Below are 14,233 nucleotides of genomic sequence, written 5' to 3'. Positions count from 1 at the left end.
CTATCCGCCGACTCGCTGAGCCCTCGCCCCCTCCTGATACCCTCGTACGGAAGAATTGGGCGATCCCTGGCGAGATCCGTTGTGCCCATTCATCCCAACGGACGAGACCCCGCAAACTGTGCCGCAACACCCGGTCCAAGAGCGCACGAACGATGCCCTCTAATCACCCACAAACCCAGCCAGCAATCTGCATGAATTTTCCACCGGGCAGCGGTCCGCCTCGGTCAAAGTCCATGGATGGGGAACTTTGCCATGATGGGAAGGTCGTCCCAAGAAGAACCTATAACTAAAGAGAGCCGCTTGCTCGTCGCGTTTTCCCCCTCCCATTCCGCAGGCTTCGTACCCGGAATGATGGAAACCATATCTCGAACCAGCCAGTTTTGCTAAGAGGAAAGTTGATAGCGCCATGGCGCCCAGTGAGAAACCCACCGACATTGAGCGCATTACCCCAAGCGTATCCAGCTCGTTGGAGAGGGGCAACAATTCCCATGTGGACGACGGAGACGTTGAAAAGGCGTTGTCGGTGCTTGAAGAGAAAGATGTCATAACCACCACGGTAGAAACGACGACCGATCCAGACGTGGTCAATTGGGACGGTCCGAATGATCCAGAGAACCCTATGAACTGGCCTGCGCGGAGGAAATGGACCAATGTTGCTCTGCTGTCCTCGATAACGATTTTGACGTCGGTGACCAAGAGAATGACTGCCCGTAAGCATTACATCCTTGATACTGACAGTTGCTCAGACCTTTCGGTTCGTCCATGTTTGCACCCGGTGTGCCCCAGGTGATGAAAGACTTTCACTCCAACAGTGAGGACTTAGCATCGTTCTCCGTATCCGTCTATGTGCTCGGGTATGCCTTTGGTCCACTGTTTATGTGAGTGCTTGTTTCCTTATTCGACTGATCTGGGGCTTGTGCGCGAGCCCTGATGCCCTTGTTGTAAGACATCTGTGGCTGATCCACCGTCAGAGCTCCGATGAGTGAATTGTACGGGCGACTGCCGGTCTATCATGTCAACACATTCCTCTTCGGGATATTCACTTTCGCCTGTGGCAAGTCGACAAACTTGTCCATGCTGATTGTGTTTCGATTCCTGGCCGGTCTGGCAGGTTCTTGTCCCTTGACTGTCGGATCTGGTTCTATAGCAGATACCTTTAGACAAGACCAGCGCGGAAAGGTCATGAGTGTCTGGACCTTTCCAATTCTGTTTGGACCAAGGTGTGTACCACCCGGCGCATACTATCTATGAAGTAATGGTGCTGACTGTGGACAGCCTGGGTCCTGTCGTTGGATCATATCTCTCTGAAGCCGCCGGATGGCAGTGGAACTTCTATCTTCTCGCTATTTGTGTATGCATGCCCTTCCCCCCGGCTGGCGTCGGGTGGCGTGTGAATCCCATTGCAGGACTGACTTGAAACAGACCGCAGTCATGTTCGCCATGGCACTTATCTTTCAAAGAGAAACATATCCGCCCGTTCTCCTCGAGAGAAAAGTCAGGCGACTCCGAAAGGAAACAGGCAATGACAAGCTTCGGTCTGCTCTTCAATCTTCCAGGACTCCTTCGCAGTTGTTTATGCTGAGTGTGGTCCGTCCAACAAAAATGCTATTTCTGTCGCCGATCATATTCTTTCTTTCTCTGTACCTGGCGGTTGTGTACGGATATCTTTACTTGATGTTCACAACCATGACGTTTATCTTTCAAGATCAGTACGGCATTAGTCCTAGTAATGTTGGACTTGTCTTCTTAGGCATCGGACTGGGCCAATTTATCGGACTGTTGATATTTGGATCGTTTTCCGACAAGCTGCTGAGGAAGCTGGCGAAAGATGGCGAGATGAAGCCTGAATACCGTCTGCCATTGCTTTGGCCGGGTGCGGTAACTATACCTGCAGGCCTCTTCTTGTACGGGTGGACTGCCCAGTACAAAGTGCATTGGATAGTTCCCATCATAGGGACGGTCTTACTTGGCGCTGGCATGGTCGCATCCTTCATGTCGCTGTCTATTTATCTGGTTGAGTATGCAGTTTGATTCCCCAAGCCTTTTGATCGGCGTGACTGACTTCATCCCAGTGCGTTCACCCTTTATGCCGCGAGCGCCATGGCGGCCAATACCGTCCTCCGTAGCCTTGGGGGTGCAGTCCTCCCCCTGGCTGGACGAGATATGTACAACAAACTGGGGCTCGGATGGGGGAACAGCCTTCTTGCATTCATCTCACTGGCCATGTCCCCTATGATCTGGATCTTCTTGAAGTATGGCGAGAGGATAAGGACGCATCCCAAGTTCCAGCTAAACCTCTGAGGGCATTGAAAGGGATTTATGTGATTTCTCGTATATTTGAATAACGAGCGGTATACGCAACTAGATTTGGGAGCATTTCGATTTATTATAAACTGGTTGTCGGTTGTCAGTTGTTGGGGACTCAAGATGCTTTGCTCTCGTCCCTGTCCACAGCCTTGCGGCTTGCTCTCTGGCTCTTTTCAGGGGACGAGTTCGGAAAAGCTGCCATTTGGAGGTTTAACCGAGGCCTCTTTCCCCCCATTACGATTGGTGTGTGATGATGCCACCAGCCCCGCCAATGGCACCCACCGTCTAGCGGTGAAATCGCCTGCGCTGACTTCCACTGCCGAAATATCAACTTCAACTTGGTGGGTCAGATTCCCCTCGACTGAATTTCATTTTTGACTCACAACAATTGCACCCGGTCCTCACACCGGATTCATACGAGCCTCTCCGAGACACGAGTTGTGAGTCAATGGACCTCACTTAAGCTCGTTACCACCCCCTCGACAATAGTCAACCCCAAAAACCCATTAAATCGTACTTTTTCACCGCGCATCAGAAAAAAAGTTTGCCATCTTCCAGTTTGTTCAGGCCTGGACGATTACCATGGCGGACAAGGATTCAAAGACTAACGGAGAGGCTCAGGCAGTCTCTCCGCGACTCCGTCAGTATCCCCTCTACTTTTCTTGCCTTCCCTACTGCCCATTGCTGTGCCTGCATCCCCTTCCACCACGACCATGATTGAACGGCTACTAAATCCCGTAGAGAGTGCCAAAGGACAACCTGAAAACCCTTTCGCCAAACTCGTCGCCGACCAAGAAATCGTCATTGTCCCTTCCTTCACCCTCGAATCCGGCGTTGTTCTCAAGAATGTCCCCGTCGCATATACCGTCCGTGGTCAACTCTCTGAAGCCGGGGATAATGTCCTTGTTATATGCCATGCCCTGAGCGGAAGTGCGGATGTGGCTGACTGGTGGGGGCCTTTGTTGGGAGGGCCCGGCCAGGCCTTTGACGTTACAAGGTTCTTCGTTGTCTGTCTGAACAGTCTGGGCAGTCCCTACGGTAGTGCCAGCCCAGTGACGAACAAAGACGGTGACCCGGAACAAGGCAGATATGGGCCAGAATTCCCACTGACCACGATAAGAGATGACGTGAGGTGAGTGAAAAGAGGAGTGTGAGACAATTAGTATATAAGACTGACGATAAGTGACAGGATACATAAAATCGTTCTCGACCACCTTGGTGTTCGCCAGATCGCCTGCGTTGTCGGTGGGTCTATGGGAGGAATGCTCAGCCTAGAGTATGCCTATTATGGGAAGGATTACGTGCGGAGCATTGCTCCCATAGCCACGTCAGCGACGCACAGCGCCTGGGGCATCAGCTGGGGTGAAGCTCAGCGGCAGGCGATTTACTCGGATCCCAAATATGAAGACGGCTACTACTCGTTTGACGATCCTCCTACCGCCGGCTTGGGTGCAGCCCGCATGTCGGCGCTCCTCACATACCGAAGTCGGGACTCGTTTGAGGCTCGTTTTGGTCGCAACATTCCAGACCTGTCGAAGAAACCCTCCATCAACGATGGACAGAAGACGAATGGTGTCCAGAATGAGCACTGGAGCATCCACAACGATGGGAACAAGCGGGCCAAAGGATCCCGTGACTCGCGGCCTGCGTCCCGCAATGGCATTGCGTCCGGGTCGTCGCCAGAACCTGACAGCGAGGATCGTCCAGCGACATTCAAAGATCCGCAGTTCAACGGAGCCACCGAGTTTGCCATACCGGTGCCCGTTGTTGAGAAGAAGAGTTCCAGACCAACACATCACTACTTCTCAGCACAATCCTACTTGCGGTACCAAGGCACCAAATTTGTAACACGATTCGATGCAAACTGCTACATCGCCATAACGCGAAAGCTAGACACGCACGATGTTTCGCGGAACCGGGCACCCACCGTCCAGGAAGCCCTCGCACAAATTGAACAGCCAGCATTGGTACTCGGTATTGAATCGGACGGCCTTTTCACCATTGCGGAACAACAAGAACTGGCTAACTGTATCCCCAATGCACGGCTTGGGAAGATCGACAGCCCGGAGGGCCACGATGCCTTTTTGTTGCAATTTGAGCAAGTGAATAGCTATCTGTTGAGCTTCTTTAGAGAGGTAATACCAGATCTCATGAACAAACCGGGGATTGGAGGACCAGACGGAGAGGTCAAAGATGGAGTGGGTCAGATGACCAAGTCGAGTACGTTCGGGGAGGCAGAGGTCGGCGACCTGACTGCTTGGTAGCGGCTCAAACCATTGTGCGGCTGAAGAAGTATCCCGAACCAGTTCAACTCTGGCCGGATACTGAAAGCCAAATGGCACGAAAGGTGAGTGGTTGTTGGTTGTATATATTTTGTATCATTGTCGTCAGTCAGATGTGGCTGCATTCACAATATACCCCCGGCATATGACATGGGCACGATGGGCTAGGAACATAGAAAATGCTATGAAAGCGCAGTTTGATTTCGGATGGTGTTGTAGGATCGTCGTCTTCATTTCGCTTGTTATGGACCTTGAGCATGTACTGTGAAGGACGAACTTTTCCATCTATTCGGTACATGTACCCAGAGTAGCATGTCTGGGGCGGGCCAATTGACCGGGGAGGAATTAAATATAGACTCTCGTAGGGCGATATACAAGGTACTGTAAGGATATTGTATGCTTACTCCAACCAAAACCCTAATTGCCATCTTGTCCGGTCCGACCCTTGTTAGGGCACACCAGGGCATGAGAATGGGCTGCTTGTGACCTGAGCATGAGCATCACTCCTTAAACTAGAAACCGACCTACTCGTTCGAGCAAGTTGCTGGGCGCCTTAAAAATTTCGGCCCAATCCCGGGGCCCCTTACGCGGCGAAGTGCACAGTTCGGATCGTAGATTGTACGGTGCAAGCTCGTTAGGGCCCCGACTATTGAATCGTGGTCTACGTGTCTACCTACCGAATACTTGTACCGAGCACTCGGTATACAGTCGTAGACCCCAAGTGGCTTACATAATGGTGCCTGTTAGATACTCGAAACCCCACATAGCTTCAACGTCTTTGCACTAAGAGTATTTGTCTAACTGTTGGAAGGCAAGCGTGAAGCTTTGACAAGGCATGTCACAGGATCGTGTTCGGAAAACCTTCCAGAGAAAGTTAGGCGAATGATTCCCAAGTCTCTGGTCTTCTTTGTGATCACGATTGATCCTCTCCAAAGCTCTATTCAATGTGGCTAAATTGGATCTTCTCTTGAGGAACGTGTGTGAGACTGCCATCATCCAGAGCTAGAAGTTTCTCTGAGCTTATGAAAACACATCGAGTCCCACCTAAATGGACACCCGGCAAAGATTTGCTGGTGTTTGTGAGTGCCCCTCCATCCTGACCGCGACATCAAAGTCGAACAGACGAAGGCTCTATTACGAAGCCTGCAGGACGCTACTGCATCAGGTACAATGGATCGGTTTTCGGACCTGTCCTTGACCGAGCCGACCATTGGCAGTGAGTGTCAAGTCTGTGACCACGCCACTTATTGAGCCGTTATGAAACATACCCCGCGAGCCCGCCTTCAAGAAAGCACCCCTGTGACAGCGTTTCGACTCTGATTGTTGTTGCTGTACAAGCAAGAGCAATACTAACTAAAATCTCACCAATGCGTCGTCGACCGGGAAGCACCCGTTGAGCCGCCTGTACATGGTATATCCAAACTGTTCATGCCGGTCTCCTGCCCAAGAAACGTGGAGCTGTCATCAAGCACAAGGCGTATCCTAGATATCCAAGGCCCATATTGTTCCTGAAGTTTCCCTCGTACAAGGCTGTCGAGGAGTTCTCACTCGTCGGCAATGTCGGAAAATTCTCTGGCAGCGCTCTGGGAGAATGCCATCCGCGAATACGAGAAGAGCATTGACCACCCTCTAGTCACTTCCGAATTACATTGTGGTCCTATAAACTTCCAAGACCCGAATGGACGAAGTCTTCAAGCCTTTCTCGAAGCCCTTCACGTAAGCCAAGATCAGTTCACAGCTCATCGAAACGAAAAGCGCAGAGTTGTGTCAGCCTTCCGCAAATGTATCCTCCCCCTGCACTTCATCATAGAGGTTGCTGATCGAGGTCTCCAATCAACGCCCGCAGCACCGCTCGGCGTTCTTTTCTTTGCAGTCCAACATATTTTGAGCACATGTGAAAGGGTCAGCAACGCATATGACGCTGTGGAAGAGTTGTTTCAGCGGGTGGCAGCTGTCACATGCTGCCTTGACGGTTACAAGGACAGCTCCCTCATCGGCACGCATCAAACAGTCGTTATAGAGGTACTGTCATGCCTTTTGAGGATTGTCGGGGCCGCACAATCCAAACTAGCCAAACCATCCAGGTTACGCCAATTTGGAAGGTCTCTGTTCCAGAACGATGAAAGCATCACAGCTGCCCTCGCGGAGCTCGAGAAACGGGTGCATGATGAGCTGGGCTATGTCGTCCGTCTGAATTTTGGAATGACACAGCGAATGAGCGAAACCACCCTCAGCATACACAAACAAGTCCTCGAGATCAAGCAGGAGATTCTGAGATCTAGAGCAAGTGACGATCGTTTGGATGCCAGGACAGATCTCGTTGAAAAACTAAAAAACGACTCGTGGGAAGAATTGCGAAATCATCATCGGAAAAGCGCCAATGCTATTGCCGACTCCACGGGGACCTGGATCCAAAATGACACCATGTTTGCAACATGGGAGAACGGCAATGGTTCGCTGCTGTGGATTTTTGGTCGCCCCGGAGTTGGCAAAACGGTTCTGGCTGCTGCAACAGTCGAATCTCTCAAGAATAAATACTCCAGGAATGCTGACAATGGTCCCATCCGGCCTACAGGGTACATGTATTTCAAGGAGGGCCAACCGAAGCTCCAGAATCTGAGCCATATGTTGATGGCTGTTGCACTACAAATCGCCAAGCAAGACCAACAGTTTTACAACCATGTGGCCGAGACGATCAGAACTTATCCTGACATTCTTGGAAAGGCAGCGTCTGCGGAATCTTTGTGGGACCGCTTGTTCCTGTCCTACGAACCTTTCATGGAAGACCACGAAGAGGTTCGTGGGCTGCTCTACATCATCATTGATGGGCTTGACGAGGCTAACGACGAAGCAAAACTCGCCCTGTTGACTTGCTTGAGGAGGCTTCTTGCCTCTCAGTCCGACCATGAACGAATATCCATCCAGGTAGCCGTCTTTGCACGGCCAGAAATTCGAAATCTCCTCGACAGCACTGATGCCGCCTTTCAGGGAAAAGAAAAGATCATCGACATTACCGAAGACCAGACGAAACAAGATATTCGTGTCTATGTGAGGCATCAGACCAAGGACATCGCTGCTGTCCGAATGATCCGGAGAATGGAACCAGAGCAATGTCAAATCTTCGAAGCCTTCATCGAAAACAGCATAGTGACACGTTCACAGGGAATGTTCTTATGGGCTAAATTGGTCATTGACCAGATCCGGGACAGCCCTTCTGCTGAAGCGGTTGAAGAAGCACTCAATGATGCCCCTTCCGGTTTGATGGACATGATCCATCTGGTGTTTCTCAGATTGAACCACGAAGACGATGTCAGGACCCAGTACTTGACCCACTTGCTCGCTTGGGTCCTGTGTTGTCGCCGTCCGCTAACTGTAGCCGAGCTTCATGTCTGCCTCCTGGAAACCGTTGGCCAGCGTTTCATAACAATCTCCGACGATCTGACAAACAGATACTCTAGCCTTTTCGACGTCATCCGGCAATCAAGTGGTGACGATACTTCAAGAACCCTAAAGTCAACGCGTTCTTCCAAAGAAGAATCTGAAGATGACTCGGACTCGACCGAAAGCGACGATGATGAACCTGCGACCGGCTACACGCCAGCCAGGCCCTCGTTCAAACATTTTAGCTGGAAAAGGCTCAGTGTCCATGCGAACAATGGAATTTTTGACGAATGGCACCGGAGCACCGTCACCTTTACTCATGCAAGAATTCGCGATTATCTCGTGCAAGAAGGCAACCCGTCAACCAAGAAATGGCATGATTGCCGAGTAGTTCCGGGCCACCTTGATGAGTTCAGAATGCAAATGGTGCAGGCTCTGCTTGACCTTGCCATGAAGACAACTGCCCAGAAATACGGCGTACATCTTCTCAAACAGTACGCGGCGGATAATTGCGTCTCTCACTTGCTAGAGATTAACATCAATGCGATGCCCCGAGATCTGTGTGGCCAAGTTGGTGCAAGGTTAGCCTCGCTATGTTTTGACGGCAAGATGTTCTACCATTTACAGAATGGGATGTGGCAAAGCACGATTGATTCTTGGTTGTTGGACCGGAAGAAAACGGATACCGTCCGTGCATTGATTGCAATGGGAATCGACTATCTCGGTCTTGAAACTCCTGAGATTCGCCCGTGGGCGATACAGGCCATTGACTCTGCTAGGGTTCTCTTACAGCCGTTAATCAAAGAATGTGCCCGCCTCTGGCTCGCTAAACGGGCATGGGATGACATGGATTGGTTCAATAAGTGTGAAGGAGAAACTTGGGTGTTGGTTGCGTACGAATTCCTGGTAAGGCAAATGGATCGCCGTCGCTACATCGGCCGCCGCTGACATTGAGCAGACTGCGGAAGGAAACAACGAAGGCCCTGTCAGCATACTCAAGGGAACTCGCCGAGTCGGACGGATCACTTTGGAACTGATCGAGCAAATCGCTAAAAGTCAGAACTTGGAACAAGATGAATACTGGTTTACCGGTGTTGCCTGGACAATGATGCAGGGAGAGGATACCAGGCATACCCGAAAAGCCATCGAATATTTTCAGAAGGCAATCACCCTGGCGGAGGCTCGGACGCGAAAGCTATATGGCATCGAGAAGCCCACGGCTTGGGTCGCCTACGAAGGCCTCAGTCGGTGCTACGGTGATAATCTTCGACAACCCCTTCCAGCTCTAGCAGCCATGCAGAAAGCTATCGAGGCCTTACCAGCGATCTTGCTGAACTACGGCGTCGATTTCTATTTCAAAGCACGCGCGGCTTTTTGGCGACTTCAAACCGAGGAGAACTACGAGAAGGAGGCCAGTCGGATCGGCAGAGAGGCATATGAACGTTGTCAAAAATTTACATTCGGGGCAGACGACCCGTCGGATCATGTCATCATGGACAGCGTCAAGCTATACATTGAGATTCTGAGCCGGACTCAGGATTATGACACGATAGCAGCAGTCCTGCGTCACCTTGCAACGTGCCAGACACTCTTGCCCGGGTGTTCATTGCTTCATTGTCTCCTGCGACACAAATTCACCGAACAAGAGTTCAAGCGGCTGACCGGGATCATTGCCATGGTTTTGTACAAACGGCCAGATCGCGATTTAGAGAATCTGCTTGAAGAGAACTTCAAACGTGTTGCTTATATTGACCTTTCGGGAAAGCCCAAGTGGAATGATCTGCGACTGGCAGCGCGATCTGCAAACTTTTTGATGCGCCATTACAAAGACGCAGCCGGGGCCACCAAGATCTATACAAGCATACTATCCGTCATTGACGCCAACGACGAGTCCTACCGCCAGCGGATGAAGCCGATTCGAGACCAATCTTCCGCGTTCCTCAGCCTGCGTCATTTCACCGAGGCCGTGGAGGCCAAGTTATCAAAACGGTTACGTTATTCCCAAGCCCCGGAGAGACTCAGGAGCCTTGCACTGGAAGATAGACGGCGGTATCGCGCCTCCTACTCGGCTCTTCTGTATGGAGTATGGCTCCGAGATTATCGATCAAAGTCTTCAAAGATATGGAGGCCAATTTTCCAACCATCCATCACCGAGGCAATACGCAAACTGGACGACGACGATCCGTGGAACGACGATGATGCCTACAACCAACTTGGAGAAGCGTTAATGATGGGCAACGATACTGAAAACGCTGCAATCGCCTTCGGCATCACTATGATGCTCACGGACGGACTGACCACAGAGGCTACAGCACCTGACGAGGGAACGGATCCTGGTCGCAGGCTGGACGAGGGCAGTGGTGAGGTGTTGGGTTGCAAGTACGCCAGCTCCAAGAGAATCCGGCACTGCGACGGGATCTGCGATCCTGCTAAGGACGACTTTGCAGAACTCTGGTGCTGTCGCCTATGTGAGAAGACGTGGTTTTGCGGAGATTGCCTGGTTCTGTTAAGGAAACAGGACCCTGAGGCAGATCCATATGTGATATGTTCGTCAGACCACACACACCTCCGCATCTATCCTGTGTCTGATCGAGCAAGAGATATCGTTGAGGGCCTTCGACGTAACGACGTGGGTAAGCATCGGCAGTGGCTACAAGAGGTGCAGGAAATCTGGAGTACGGAATAGACAACGGCGCAGCGCGTGTATGGCAACGACCGAAAAAGTAGCCCCATCAGGATCCCCGCTCTCTCAATGGGCCTCACGTCCGAGGTTGTGAATGACGGAGCGAAAGAGAAGGCAGCATTCTGGGAGCGCGGACGGAGGAGCAGGTCAGCTGGGGGTGAGTGGGCCAGGCGGGCGGCTAATCATACTGATGTGAGGGCTGTAGGATTCTTGGTATGATGATAGTAGAGGAACAGAGGTTCGACTACTTTGTACCGAGTAAGTAGCGTTGGTCGAGACAAGGTGGGCAGGAATTGCTTAGCATAAAGGGCTTGTGCGAGCTTAGGCCGATATCTTGGGTTGCTTGAGGGAGTGAGGGGGTCTTGGGATCTGGGCGCAGGCGGCCTTAGCAGGTTGGATAGATACAAGTAGGGCTCACCTCACTAGGCCACTTCCTTCCAGTCAGCCACTCAGCACGAACGAACAATCGACGCCAACAACCAAGCCACAGGGATGGATGCGCTTGATGCGCCCAAGGCCGGTGCGGACCAAATGCGGCAATAATGCAAGGCAGATCCGTTTCAGCTGGTGCCTCGTTTCCACTTTCACTTCTTTTAGTACGTGCGAGGCACTCGGCCGGTTGCCTCCTCTGTACCTCACCCTCGCGACGGCCCCCCAAATTCAACTGTTCTCCCAGGGCTGGTATTAACGAATTATTAGTTGCATGAGGTGACCTGCATCTCCCTGGTCAGCATTTTGCGGCGCAGCAAGGGCCAAACCACCCCCAAACTGCATCTCTGCGTCTCTGCGTCTAAACTTTGTTCAATGTCAACCTTAGATCTTCATCTCTTTGTCGTCCTTTGAAACCCTTTGAAACCATTTCTCCAAGGCACGACAATCGAATCGAAATCCCCTTTCACTCTCTATTCTTGTAATTTCCCCCCGCTCTGCCTCGATCTGGAAAGAAGGCCTCAGGATTGACTTGACCGAATTCACTCAACTCACGCTCTTTTTCTCTCTCTGTCACTCGTTTTGCGACAAGAGGACAGAGGCGCTCTCTAACCCGTCACTTCTCGCCCAGTCTGCTCACCTTCACTACAACCACTAGACTTTCTCCCAGAGTTCAACTCCTGCGCCGAACCGCGATGCGAATGCGCCTTGGTCTTTGACGGACGATTAGTAAAGGGAAAGAAAATAACACACAACCAAGATGGGCTGGCCAAAGTGCAATTCGACCGACGAGGATTTGGCCATCACCGAAGAGCCGATATGGCATGGGCATACTTTTCACACCATCGGCCTCTGGGTCGCGGCGATATTCACCATGATTGCCCTAGCCGTCTCCTTCTTCCTGATCCTCATGCACGCCACGCACTACCTGAAACCATGGGAACAGAAGCACACCATTCGCATCCTCTTCATGATCCCTATCTACGCCGCCGTCTCGCTCCTCTCCTTCTACTACTACCGGCATAGCGTCTACTTTGAAGTCATCAGAGATTGCTACGAAGCTTTCGCAATTGCCTCCTTTTTCTCCTTGCTCTGCTCATACCTCGCCCCCGACCTACACCAGCAAAAGATCTATTTCCGAACAATCACCCCGAAGAAATGGGTGTGGCCCATGAGGTACTTTCAAAAGTGTACAGGGGGTACTGAGAAGGGGTTGTTGAGGACACCCAAAAGTGGGTTGACATGGTTTAATGTAGGTCATTTTTTTCCCCTGCTTGAAGTTGCGCGGCTAACTTGGGGTTGTAAAAAGGTGGTTTGGGTCTCGATTTTCCAGTACTGTTTCATCCGCGTTCTCTTTACAATCATATCGGTCATCACGCAAGCCGTTGACCTGTATTGCCTCGAATCACTCAGCCCAGCCTTCTCTCACATCTGGGTCATGATTTTCGAGACCATCTCAATCACTGTCGCCATGTACTGCCTGATCCAATTCTACATCCAGATCAAGGATGACATCCGGCAGCATAAACCTCTCCTGAAAATCACGGCCATCAAACTGGTCATCTTCCTCAGTTTCTGGCAGACCATTGCCATTTCTGTGCTCACTAGCGTCGGGTTTATCAAGGCGACCAAGCGCATTCAAACCCCCGATATCAAAGTGGGCATTCCAGCGATGCTGTTGTGCATTGAAATGGCCTTTTTCGCCATCTTTCACATATGGTCTTTTAGCTGGAAACCATATGTGATTGGTTCCAAGGAGCAAATGTCTGACACTGTCCCTGGTGACGGGTCCGAGCGCATGACGTACAAAGGGGGCTTTTTGGGTATCAAGGCCATTTTTGATGCCTTTAACGGCATGGATATGCTCCGAGCCACGGGTCGGTCGGCAAGATGGCTGTTTAAGGGACGCAAGACTCGCCACAATGATCCCAGTTACGACTTGTCTAGGAAAGATACTGAGGGCAGCGATTTTGGCGCCAGTGGCCAGAAACTGGATACTTTGAACCACCCAATTCCCTACGCGGGGGCTGCAACTAAGCCGCCTCGTTATACCGGTCTTGGAGATGAAGAGGGTGCCACGCTGCTCGCTAACAGCCAGAGTATGCCAACATCACAGCCGCCGATTGTTGGAGCAGGAAGTGATGGGGGACATGATTTTTACGACGCGAACAATGCGAGCGACATTGGACTCGCATCAAGCTATGACGACAAATACAACGGTCGATATGACATTCCGTCAGATCATCCACCGACGCAGCAGGCTTACATGCCTTATCCGGGATCGACTGGGGGCCAGGAGAGCGGCGTGGTTTCGGTGCCGTATCCTGTGTCAAGGGCGGGAGAAGAATCCAGCTCACACTTGGGAGGCGGCCAGGACAGCCGGAGATTATACATGCCCCCTCCACGGAGTCCAGATCCGAATATGAGGAAACCAGAAGGTCCAGACGGAGTTGGCAACGGGGGCTTCTTCTAATGATAAACTTGAGCGACTTGTACATTTGTTTGGAGCTTGGGCATGTGCATGAGCAGTAGGATCAATGCAATGAAACGAACCTGATGAGTTTTTTCAGCTCAGCCATGGATGTTCTTTATTCTGCGTTTTCAGACGAAGCGGACTGTCACTGTCACTGGCACCACGGTTCCTTTTGGGGGTTGTTTTTTTTTTTGGGAAGCGACGCAGTTATTTCACATGTTGGTGGGGAGCGAAGACGAGGTCGTTTCTTCCCGCGTCTTCTTCCCGCGTCTTTTATCGTTGGTTTTTGTACATCACAAGTACGTGCATAGCGTGTACGTACGGACCATACATGTGTATCACAAGTGAACGAATGCTTCTGTTGGGGTTGTGGTACAGCCCATGCCTGATACTAGGTACACACACCTTGAAGATTTGCTATGACTTATGACTATGACCATGATTATGATTACAAGTATAGCCATGTCTAACTTTATGTGCGTACTGTATGACATAACATAACATTACATCACATGACATGACATGACATGACGTGAAGACACGTTACGGAATATGATAGAATAATGAATTAACATAAAGATGCAGGACTATCGAACATAATACACTTTCTTTAATAACAACAGACACTTCCAAAAAACCCACCACATGATACCGCAGCGGTAGCGCCACACCTCACAA

The 14,233-nt window shown here is 51.1% G+C and overlaps 4 protein-coding genes across 4 annotated transcripts; all 4 read left to right on the top strand.

Moving 5' to 3' along the window:
* Positions 1–406: 406 nt before the first annotated feature.
* AYO21_01250 (hypothetical protein) lies at positions 407–2,301 on the top strand (the record flags this gene model as incomplete). Its single annotated transcript, XM_022651233.1, has 6 exons — positions 407–684; positions 747–878; positions 972–1,220; positions 1,276–1,351; positions 1,423–2,018; positions 2,073–2,301. The coding sequence occupies 6 exons, from the start codon at positions 407–409 to the stop codon at positions 2,299–2,301; spliced, it is 1,560 nt and encodes a 519-aa protein (XP_022516206.1).
* A 719-nt stretch (positions 2,302–3,020) lies between these two features.
* On the top strand, positions 3,021–4,571 carry AYO21_01249 (homoserine O-acetyltransferase; the record flags this gene model as incomplete). The annotated part of the gene is made up of 2 exons (XM_022651232.1): positions 3,021–3,439; positions 3,497–4,571. 2 exons carry the CDS (start codon positions 3,021–3,023, stop codon positions 4,569–4,571), a joined length of 1,494 nt encoding a protein of 497 aa, XP_022516205.1.
* A 1,575-nt stretch (positions 4,572–6,146) lies between these two features.
* Positions 6,147–10,656, top strand: AYO21_01248 (hypothetical protein; the record flags this gene model as incomplete). The annotated part of the gene is made up of 2 exons (XM_022651231.1): positions 6,147–8,876; positions 8,929–10,656. The coding sequence occupies 2 exons, from the start codon at positions 6,147–6,149 to the stop codon at positions 10,654–10,656; spliced, it is 4,458 nt and encodes a 1,485-aa protein (XP_022516204.1).
* A 1,186-nt stretch (positions 10,657–11,842) lies between these two features.
* Positions 11,843–13,555, top strand: AYO21_01247 (hypothetical protein; the record flags this gene model as incomplete). Its single annotated transcript, XM_022651230.1, has 2 exons — positions 11,843–12,334; positions 12,392–13,555. 2 exons carry the CDS (start codon positions 11,843–11,845, stop codon positions 13,553–13,555), a joined length of 1,656 nt encoding a protein of 551 aa, XP_022516203.1.
* Between the last annotated feature and the right edge of the window lie 678 nt (positions 13,556–14,233).

This window comes from Fonsecaea monophora (genome assembly GCF_001642475.1).
Source record: "Fonsecaea monophora strain CBS 269.37 chromosome Unknown Scaff5, whole genome shotgun sequence".
Classification (NCBI taxonomy): domain Eukaryota; kingdom Fungi; phylum Ascomycota; class Eurotiomycetes; order Chaetothyriales; family Herpotrichiellaceae; genus Fonsecaea; species Fonsecaea monophora.
This window is presented reverse-complemented; position numbering and strand designations above follow the sequence as displayed.